This window comes from Oreochromis aureus, linkage group 7 (assembly GCF_013358895.1).
Source record: "Oreochromis aureus strain Israel breed Guangdong linkage group 7, ZZ_aureus, whole genome shotgun sequence".
In the NCBI taxonomy this organism is placed as follows: Eukaryota; Metazoa; Chordata; class Actinopteri; order Cichliformes; family Cichlidae; genus Oreochromis; species Oreochromis aureus.
The window spans coordinates 44913849-44924871 of record NC_052948.1 but is presented as its reverse complement, the minus strand read 5'-3'; the positions used below and the strand labels follow the sequence as shown (position 1 = coordinate 44924871).

Sequence of the window (11023 nt, the reverse complement as noted above, 5' to 3'; positions counted from 1 at the left end):
AAATATATGTTATCGCATTTATTTTCATAATAATAATAATAAAATGAAAATGTATTTATTTTATCGGTCTTATTATTTTTAATATTATGTTAAAGTTTTGTTTTTTCTAAATAATCAAACATTTTTAAAAAGAAATGTATTTTTAAAAAAGGAAAAAATCGTCCCGACCTCTCTCCATTAATCTCGCGGTATCCCGCGTGGAGGTGGAGGTGGTGGTGGCACCAGGTGGGCCGCGGCACCGCCGAACCGTTGCCTCGTTACGGCGGCTCTATAATGAGGCCGCAAAGAGGGAAGAAATAATTGCAAATAAAAGTACATGATGCAGAAAATAAAAAAAGAAATTAGACAGATGCGCGTGTTTTTCGGGATCATTGATCGTGTCCTTTAAAAAATGCTGAGTAGAAAAAAAAAAGCATTTCAGGGTTTTTTTCAGTTTTTTTGGGGGTTCAGCTCACCGAAATCGCGTCAACGATAACGTCACCAATAATAATAATAATAATACTAACAATAATAATAACAATAATCGACTTAAGGTATCAAAATGTCCCTGATGTATTTAGCACTGGAGAATTGAGAAAGCAAAAAGGGAAAAAGCACATAAATTTGTCATGCTTTAATTAAAATAATTCTTTAGAAATTCATTATGTACATCTGCAATAATATTAATAACAGTATAAGAAAAAATAGTCACAGTTTTTACCAAACATCAGAACATCAGCATGACAACAAACTCAATTTAACTGAAGCAAAAACAAACGTATTTCAAGCCTTGTTGGTTTTTAGTGGCCAAATCATCATCACCCCCTCCCCTCTCAGTGAAACTGCATCACTTCCCCCATAAAGTAATTCTTCATTTACATTATGTACATATTGCTGGACAGATATGTAATTGTCTTTGAGGGGCATATGGAGGCTTTTCTTCTGTAACTGTGATTTTTTTCCCCCAACAGAAAAATCTGAATTTACAGTAACAAAAAATAAAATAATAATAATCACAAACTGAATTTGCAGGCAAGCATACAAGTAGATCGAGAATGGAAATTGATTTGTGGTGATAGGATAGGATTCAGTTTTTTTCCTTCTTCTTAAAAACAAAGAAAAAAAAATAAAGGTTGTAAACAAAGCAGGCATAGTTCAGTACAAAGAAGTTGCATATCCCTTATTCACTGGATCAGTGGAGTCAAGTTGCAGATGTGCCAGGAAAAAAAAGAAGAAGAAGAAAGAAAACAGTCTTTGGCCGAAAAAGCGCTGAATAGATTCATACTGAAAATATGCACCCGTGGAGTCTGTGGAAACGAGCCCTGGAGGAGGTCGTGGTTAGCAATGTGTAAACGTGCATGAGTCACAGCTACCCTGGGAAACGGTGTCTGTGACTGCAAATAAATACAGGAGCAGGCTTAGGATGACCGTGAGAGGACGAGAAGGAGAGAAAAAATGTGTTGCTGGGTCATCAGTAGAAGTCTCGAGTTCACATCCAGTTTAGAGCTGCGTGTCTCGGTCCACATCAGATCAGCTGATGGTAAGGTCTCCAGTCTTTACCGTGGCGTGGAGGCTCATCAGGACTGAGGCGACCAGCGAGGACTAGAGGTGGTCGTAGGCGGCTGCAGATGGTGGGCCCGTGCGGGAGGCCGAGCTGTAGTAATAGGGCGAGCCTGTGGGGGGAGACACAGATGGAGGCTGTCACAGCTGGATGATGCTGATGGTCACAGCTTTGGCTCTGAGTGCTTTGAGGCTGAAGGCCCATCGCGACCTACACATCATGAGGGACCCGAAAACCCTAAAAGCATGAGTGATGCTGGGGCACGTTTCAAACAAGGTGCAGTGCAGAAAATCAGCCATCAAACCTCCACCTCTGTGTCAATTAATACAATTTGGTCATGAGATGAGAACGCAAAGTGAGTTTCTCCAGCAATTAGACTACAAGATGCCTGCCTGAACTCCACAAAACTGCGGTAACAATACAGCAATACAAATACAGCTAAATACTGCATACACTGCTGTCTTTGAGGTAAAAATGAATAAATTACAAGCTACTGTGCATTTCTACACTACAGTTCAGTGTTGAGAAATGGAAATGTTGAAGTTTTAGATGACTTTTTGCTCTTTAGTTAATGAAAAGTGCCTTTTTTCAAATATCTTTTTCTTTAGCATTGTTTTACCAGTTGTCTGATGTTATATTGTTTTGTCTGCAGCCCAGATGTGGCTTTTAATACAGCAACATTTTTACCAAGATAAATGAATATGTTAAAGAAAGGTAGGGGGGTCAAAAAGCGCATTAGGTGTCACACGTGCTCCACTTCCTGGTAGGCCGTCTATTAAATTCTAGTCAGAGTGAAATGTTTCTGAATCATAAGGTCAGAGAGAAAATTCTCGTGAACCGTTTGTGAATTCTGGAGAAGCTCCGCAGGGGACACGTTCGCCGCCTTAGTAACAAATATTCACGGGGTTAGGCTTACGTGTGCTCGGTTACTCACCCAGTAAGCTGGAGTTGGTGAACCTCCAGGCTTCGCTGTACGAGGTGTAGGGCGAGTGGCTGTAGGACTGACCCGAGTAATCTGCACCTGCTGCAGAGAAGGAAAAGAACATTTTCAAAATAAAGTTGAGCAAACAATCCAAACGGTCCGAGCTGAAACACGCGAGGAGATGTTTGTTATTAAAATGCAAAGCTGGAGCGTTGCAAGGAGCTCGGCAGGTTGTTTGTCTGAGTGCCAGCATCTGTTCAGCCTTAGCTCATAATTCACCGACAGTTAGTGCGGCCTGTAAACCATTAATCTGTGGTGCAGGTGGATGGCTGAGGGTAAAATCCCTCGGCCCAGTGGTGCGTGCACACAGCTAGCCTTTACGCCCTCTTTCTCCAGCGCTTAGGCCCCTTCCATCGTTCAGGCTCTGCCCTCTGAAATGCCCTCCTCCTCTCTCCATCCTGCACTTCCTGTCTGGCAACTCCTCTTTCTTTCCTTTTTCTTTTCTTCTTCTTCTTCTTCTTCTTTTTTTTAAACATTCCAATATCTAATTGGTAATTATGTTGGCTGGAATGAATCCCTGAGCTCCCCACCTCCTCCTCCTCCTTTCCTACCCCCTTACTCGGTAATTGTGTATCAACGCTTCCTCACAGCGAGCCCACCAGAAAAAATAATAAATCAGACCCTCTCATTTCGCGCTTCGGAGGGCAGACTTCAAATAAAAAAAAAAAAAGGCAGATCGCACACATACATGCACATACACACACACTCTCTCTCTCTATGCTCACATGCAGGCATCTTGACACACACACACACACACACCCTGTAAAAAAAAAACCAAAAAAAAAAAAAAAAAAACTCCTACTCTTCCCAGCTTTACGCCCCATCCGCCCACAACCATTGCATCTCCCTCCTGGGCCCCCTGGTTCCCATGGCGATGTGTGGTCAGAGGTGTCTGGGTGAGGGGGTGTGGGCAGCAGGGTGGAACCCCAGCCAGTTCCCTGTACCCCTCCCCATCGGGCTCACGTGCACCCCTGCGCTCACCCTGGCAAGACTACTCATTAACTCAGCCCGTCTCCTGGTTAATCTACAAGCCGCCATCCTGCCCTGCTCCTTCTTTCTGTTTCCTTTCCTTCCTCCTTTTTCTCTCTCTTTCTTTCTACTTGTCTTTCCATTTTTCCATTTTTAAAACAAAAATGTCGTCCTTCAGGTCAGCTCCTTACCTGCTACCATTCCCGTGATTGCAGAGGAAGAGTATCCCGTCTGAGCAGGGGAGGGGATGTGAGGTGGGTAGCCAGGAAGGGTGGAGCTCACCATGTCGCGCCCTGAAAGCACACAAAAAAGCCGCACATCTTTAACACCGAGGTGGATGTTCAGATTGGTGTTTTGTGCTGGACGAACGTGTAAGATGCAAAGACTGAAATGAAGCTGAAACGATAAGATCAGTTTATCATTTAACTTTCTGCAACATTCAAACGCCGAAAAATGAACGAATGAGCAAAAAGTAAACAGAGATGAGATGGATGGCTGCGTTACCTGAGATGACAGACTGACTGCTGAACTGCCCGTACACTGGTGCATGATGGGAGAATGAGTTGAATGCGTTGGGGAAATGGTTGGAGCTGCTGCTGCCGCTGCAGCTGCTGCTGCTGACAGAAATGGGTTTCTGCAGCGCCTGCAGCTCCACAAACGCCAGGCTACAGGCTGCCATGTTTGGGGAGGGGCTTGTGCTGGTCACTTCTGGGGACATTTCCTGTTTTAGACAAAGTGGCAGGGTCTGTACGGGCTCTGAGGTGGTGAGAGCCAGTGTGCAGCGCGTGGGTAAGGAAATAAAAAAACAAAACAAAGCAAAAACAAATGGTGAACATGGGTGGAAGTGAAAAAAGAAAAAACACGCAGGACCAAAAGAACTGTGTGAAATGCCAAAACTGAACAAAGAGTGAGCGGCAGCATGTGGAGGGTCCTGGGCCCTGTGGTTAATGGAGGTCAAAGAGCATAATCCAGCATTAAGAGTCTCACCAGTCACCATGGTGTAGCTCTGGTGTGCCGACAGATTTCGTCCAATGGCAGAGCTGGATGATGAGAGGCTGGTCTTGGCTTCGTCTAGGCTACCGTTGATGAGGGAAAGCGGGTATAGAGTCTGAGGATGATAAAGGCTGCTGTTACAAGTGCACAGGTAAAAAAAATGAAAGGAGGATTTTCAGTCCAAATAGTCGGGACGGTACCTGCTCGGTTTTGCTGTTTGCTGCTGATCCGAATGAGTCCGGAGGATAGTGATGACGATCGAAGCCGCAGTCCAGATGTTGTGAGGCTGTGGGGAAGTGATCCACTCTCATCTGTTTCCTCGGGATGCCTCCGCTGCCCTGAGAGTCCACGCTGTGCCGACAGCTCTCCTGATCACCTGTGAGAGGCACCGAGGAGGATAGAGGAGGAGGAAAGCTTCATGTTAAACTGGCAAACAGTAATTTTATCTTGAAGGTCTTTAAATGTCCTCTGAGAAGATTTTGGCCCCTCCAATTATTTGAAAACTAAAGAGCTAAAGAGCTTGTCTCTTTGGCACAGTTCCTAAGTGGCTCTAATCTTAATTAACTGGTTTGCAGTTCTTTGTGGCCATCTGCGTCCCTCAGAGCTCCATCCCAAGTCTGCGCTAAATTATTACTTCTTTGAATTTATTAGAAATCACAACAAAAAAAACTAAAGCAGGCCATAAATCACCGCTAACAAATGATTACACTGATATCAACGACTTGATTGCCTGCGTCCCTGAAAGACGTCAGCTTTTTAGTTATTGGAGGAAAAACTGATATCTGTCAGTGTAGCTGGATGAAGAACAGGACAGAAGCTGCTGTGTCACAGTGACTGGGGTTAAGCTTGCCCTGTTGTGCATAGGACCTTGCAAAATTTAACAAAGTAAAGCTTAATTTCCCTTCGAGGGACAACTTTCGGCCTGTTTTCCCTTGCAACAGGAAAAAAGTGTTCTTATAGGAAACAAGGTCAGATTAATGATTAAATAAAGCAGCTGGGAGAGGCATAGCTGTTTTCATCTTTAGAAGTTTTAGAGTGCATGCCTGCAGAAGGCCTAGAAACAAGTTTTTCCAGCCATATTTCCCTTTGTTTTCTCAGCATTGGTGAAGATAGTAGGCGGTAACCCCGTTTTTCTTATGAATCAGCTTCAGATTGGGGTGTTTTGTTTGCTAGATTGATTTCTTACTGTCATCGTGGCTCCTTTTGCCCTCGCCGTTGGGTTGAGGAATACCCAGCAAGCCGCTGATGGAGTAAGTTGAACCCAGAGAGTCCGACTGCGGGGATTCTGGAGGGGTGACCGCAGAACTGGGGACTGAGAAAGAGAGAACAACAAAGACAGATCTAAGATAACGATACTGCACAGCTCTTTGCTGCTGATGCAATGAGGGCCCCGAGTTTAATCTTGCAGAGCAATGTATTTAATCCTAATCCTTTCCACCATCATAAATGGTTCATAAATGGTGCAGACTTACTCAAAGTTTGCCCTGGACTCAGGCCTTTTCCATCCAGAGGAAGGTTAAATGGCTGCTGGACCTTCGTTCGGATTATTCTGGAACAAAAACACAGATTTTTAATGGATTTACATCACATGCAAAAAAAGGCAAAACAAAGGCAACACACTCAGTCTCAGCCATTCAGGTCAGCTGAACTCAGCCAGTCACAGCTACATGCTGCTTAACCACCTGAACCCCGGCTTACACGATTTCATTCATAATTCAGTTTGTCACCTGTTAATGGAGCTCACGCTGGGCACCGTGTCACTGTCACACACTCCCTCCGCCAGCAGCCGGTCTCTGATTTCCCAGGCGAACATGGTGGGATTCTGCCTCTTGTACTCAGCGATCTTCTCCACAACCTTAGGAGTGGCCACTTTGGGCTTGGAGCCGCCAATCACACCAGGCTTGATGCTGCCCGTCTCATAGTAGCTGGAAGGGAAAGATGATTTTGTAAGTGGAAAGTTTAGGCAGGCCATAAACTCCTGATGATTAAGCAGGCTCTCAGCTATCGAGACTCTCATTAACAGGAACAATTAACAGGAAGTTGAGGACTCACCGTCCCAGGATCTTGCTGACGCAGCCGTGGCTGACTCGAAGCTGCCGGGAGATGTCACAAGGCCGAACCCCCTGATGGGCCATGTCCACAATGCGTTGCCGGATCACCTCCGGAAGCGGGCGTCCATTAACAAACATTCCACCTAGTTGGTTAAGACCCCCATGACCTGGGGGAGGAGGGGGGATGAACACTTATAAATGTCATGGAACTCACGTGCACCTGTCTGCACACACACACACATCCATGTTGATTCAATCACACCTGCTGATTCACACAATATTTATCCAGGTTAACTCCATAAGGTGTTTGGAAATAAATGATCTAAAAGTTCACACACAGAGATTTTACAGATTCAGACCAGAACTTTACTCAGTGTTTTAATTTATTTATATTTTATTTAAAATATAACATAAAAATAATTAAAAGAAATAAAAAAATACTATTATTAAATGTTAGTGTTATATTTTGCAGAATTGGGCATATTTAATTTACCTAAAGTAAACAGAATTTATCCCTAAAGCAAGACTGATGTTTTAGATTTAGAAAGGGCATCACTAAGGAATCTACATTTTGGATTAAAAGGAAGCAGCAGAGGATGAAGGAGGTGAGGAGACATAATAAACAAGATGGCAGTGAGTCGTGGAGGTTAGTGAGACCTTTTGATACTTGGATGTGGAGTCCGTCTTTTCTGAAATCTTTTTATGTGTTTAACAGTTTTATAAATAGGGGGAAAAAACTGATATTGATCAAAACTTCTGTTATTTTGAGTATGAAATTACTCTAAAGATTTTGTGTTTAACACTGGCAACAAACAGAAATGCGCATTCTGGAAAAACTAATGGTTCTTTGATGATCCCACTGTCTAATCGCCTCCTTATAAATAACACCTTCAGGCTTTTCCCCTCACAGTTCCCATTTATAGGCCGCTAATTTGAGACTCAGTTGGCTTCAGTGACAGTGACTAATGTTATTTTACATTTCAGAGACTGCAGGGAAACATGTCACTCAGTGAAGGGAGGCGGCGTGTGTTTTAAACATTTTAAACTGTCAAGTTCAAGTAAAAAAAAAAAAAGTTCGGATTGTCTATACAATTTTTAAAATTATTTTTATGCGTTTCCAGCCTGTTTTTGAGAAGCATCTGTTCACATGAATTATTAAAGTTTAATATTTGTTCTCTGGCACATATAAAAAATATGTATATTTATATGTATTGTTTTTTACACTACAGAAATGTGACTAGTGTTCTACAATTCATTTTTAATGCACATGAAGCTGATTTTCTGCGCGCATTTACTACAAATTACGCACAAAGTGCTCCCCTGCTTCGCCCCGGCATATCCTCCATGTCTTCTCTAAAGGCTTGCACGGTGGTGACTCTGCAAGAACACCATTGCTTTTAATTTAACCCCATTGAGTCGCTCGTTTCTCTCAGCCTTTTCTCTTTTTTCCCCAGCTTTCATTTCCACATCAAACAGCGGCCGGACGAGGCCGAGGCATGGAGGGAGGGCAGCCTCTATTAACGCTGCCAGCCGAGTGTGGAAAAAAATCTCCCTGCCAAGCTTCATCAACCTGCAGGATATTAAAGCGGAGCGGCCCCGAGGCGGACTGGGGGGTAGTGCGTGAACGCGCACGGCGCACTGACACCGCGCACACACAGAAAAACAAAGCATGGTTTAATTAGATAGATAGATAGATAGATAGATAGATAGATAGATAGATAGATAGATAGATAGATAGATAGATAGATAGATAGATAGATAGATAGATAGATAGATAGATAGATGTTTTATCTGCTAATCCAGGGTCTTCATAGGAGAACAAGTCTCAGTATTTACCTCTCCCGGTGTTACTGGACATATCCCTGAGTTTGTGCTCGTTGCTCCACCAGCTGAACGTGACGCTCTCCTCCTCCACGCCGACCCGGTTAAAGTGTGTTTATACTCCTTCTACCCCTGCCTGGTCTGGCATGAGTGTGCTCCCGGCGACTCCGAGCTGCAGGACATCAAGGTGTTTGTGAAACTGGCTGCTGGTCATATCTGTGAGGCCTTTGAACTCCTACTAAACAAACGTTTCCTTTCTGCGCGTTCATCTCACGCCGTTAGGTCTACCTGTGGCCCACCTGCTTGTGCTGGTGGGCTACGGTGTGATGATTGAACAGTCTGCAGGAGATTTAGGCCATATTCTTTATGGCATCATAAAGACTGTATTTGGTTTGTCTTATCATGGCCATGATTTGTTTATTATAGCGATACATTTGTGTATATGCTGTCGAATGAAAAGCCGAGTTAAACATCATGGCAGCAGTCTCTACGAGGCATGGAGCCGAAATGACAGGACTTCATGTTGGATTTGTTAAAGTGAGAGGCCAGCTAGAAAGATCAAAAATAATAATGTGGCATCATTTCTCGGTTTAAGGACGCGCAGGTCTGTGTAATGATTAGCTCTTAGATCCATTGCAGATGCGGTGGCTGGCAGTTGTTTTTGGCTGTGTGTGTGTGCCTTGTTTACAGGCTTCATCTGTTCAGCTGCTGTACACTGAAGGACTTTTCAGCTCCGTGAAATTCTCACGAAAGCGAGCAAAAACATCAAGTGGTAATTTATGAGTAACGAGTAAAAAAAAAAAAAAGAAACGATATGACGCCCGTCCCTAAAAAGCAGGCAGAAGTGGATCAAAAGTCATTAAAGCCGCTGCTTGTTTGTCTAAACGTTAAAAATGTTGTCATGACCTGCTGGGAGGCAGTTTTAAATGACGGACAGGACACTTGGATTCAGTTCAGTTTACCTGCAATAACTTTAACATCCCAGGTACTAATAATCCAACCTACAGCGCATGCACAGGTCTAATTTACATGATACTAATTCATTCATTATTAAATGAAAAACACTGTTTTAATGTCGTTGCACAAACCAATGACCATTATCGACTTTTTTCTCCTTCTTTTTTGGTAAGTAGCCTACTTACTTTATTTTACTTTATTTGACTTACTTTAGTTAGCAATTAGAAACATGTAATATTTTGAAACCTGCAAAATGTGGGACAGTCTTAAAAAATAATCGAACTTCTAGATGATTATTAATAATGGAAACTGAAGGTAGCTGGTGAAGAAAATTTTAAAAGCATTTAAACTAATATGACATGACTCTAATGTAAAATGAAATCAAGTGTGTTTTATTTAATTTACTTCGATCGGGCCAAATAAAGAGCCGCTAACAACAGGTACACAGGATGATCCACAGCGGTCTAACTTTTACGTTTGGACGTAAATGTTTCATGACTTAAACTGTGTAATTATTAATTTAATAAGTTGCCCGCTGTTATCGATCGCTTGTATTAACGACGGTTATAAATGTTCAGTGGAAAACGTGATTTCCAGCAGAAATTGAAGGCCTCCCTGTTTTGCGCACAACTACAAATTTAGCATAAAAACAAGACAGTTTGTGTTAATGTGTCATTGACTATGATGGAGATGCCTTTTATTTTAGGAGGAACAATTTATTTATTTATTTTAAGAAATCAATGCACTTTGGACAATTAATAAGAATTATTCATCTGTTTTTGCATGAGGACCTGTGCCTATAAGGTCACTCCGAATTATGTCATTTAAAGACACAAAACAGACACACGCTTTGTTTTTTTCTGCGCACATTTTTCAACTTTGATTACATTCTTTAGATTACGCCTTATTTTTCTCTCCCTCTTTCACCGGAACAGCGTTAAACCCTGAGCTCTGTCTCGCAGCATTTTGCGGAGTGTTTCTGGGTGATTTCGCTCCTGTGTTGTCAGGATTGTCTAACGTTCTCATTCAGACATGACAGATCACACAGAAAACATGTTCACTTTAGAAGAGGGCTTACCTTTCCACGCAGGAGCTCGAAACAACTGCAATAATAATAAAAAATGTTCCACAGCAAATATTCTGATATTATCCAAACGATCTCTGGTGGTTTGCGTCCGAGCCGCGTTGGAGGATGAACGGCTGTGCTGTGTTGTGTTGCGTCGTGTGTGCGCAGTCGGCACTGACTCAGGTTTTATCCAGCAGGGCTGCGCAGAGGATGGAGCACTGCAGCCATTGGACGAGGAGGGTGGAGGAGGTGTGTTTTAGGTTGGTTTTTGTTTTGTTTTTTTGAGGAGGAGGAGAGGGGGAAAAGTGGGACAGGATGACTGACCGCGGGCTCTGATGGCATCACACCCCCTGAGTGACTGTACGGAAACACTTGTCAGGAGGCGGCTTGTTTCTATTCACCTCCAGCGACAGCCCCGCTTTGATTAGATGGTGAACCGGCGTGTGACACCGGGCCCGACTTCCACACGCAATTTAGAGCTTGATATGCTGCGATGCGTCCCTGACAGGCGACTCTGGAGGACCCCACTGCGTCCCACTGAAAAATGCTTTGCAAAACTTTTTTTTTTTTTTTTTTTTTTTTTAACTGAACAAAAAGAAGAAAATGAAAGGTGGAAAATACTCTCAGGTCAGCAGGAGAGATTC

At 43.1% G+C, this 11023-nt stretch overlaps 1 protein-coding gene across 4 annotated transcripts; it reads right to left on the bottom strand.

The window, feature by feature from the left end:
- Nucleotides 1-542: 542 nt before the first annotated feature.
- On the bottom strand, nt 543-10528 carry pax8 (paired box 8). 4 transcript variants are annotated; one of them, XM_039614265.1, is made up of 12 exons: nt 10392-10528; nt 8372-8528; nt 6537-6702; nt 6212-6409; nt 5957-6033; nt 5671-5796; nt 4685-4860; nt 4479-4599; nt 3996-4247; nt 3683-3784; nt 2475-2564; nt 546-1652 (listed from the first exon to the last, which is right to left on the bottom strand). In XM_039614265.1, exons 2-12 carry the CDS (start codon nt 8391-8393, stop codon nt 1582-1584), a joined length of 1401 nt encoding a protein of 466 aa, XP_039470199.1. In that variant the 5' UTR covers nt 8394-8528; nt 10392-10528; the 3' UTR covers nt 546-1581. The 4 variants fall into 4 exon arrangements, with proteins under 4 accessions (XP_039470197.1, XP_039470198.1, XP_039470199.1 ...); XM_039614263.1 differs by having other exon boundaries at nt 543-1652; nt 3996-4599; XM_039614264.1 differs by having other exon boundaries at nt 543-1652; nt 3996-4599; nt 6537-6678.
- Between the last annotated feature and the right edge of the window lie 495 nt (nt 10529-11023).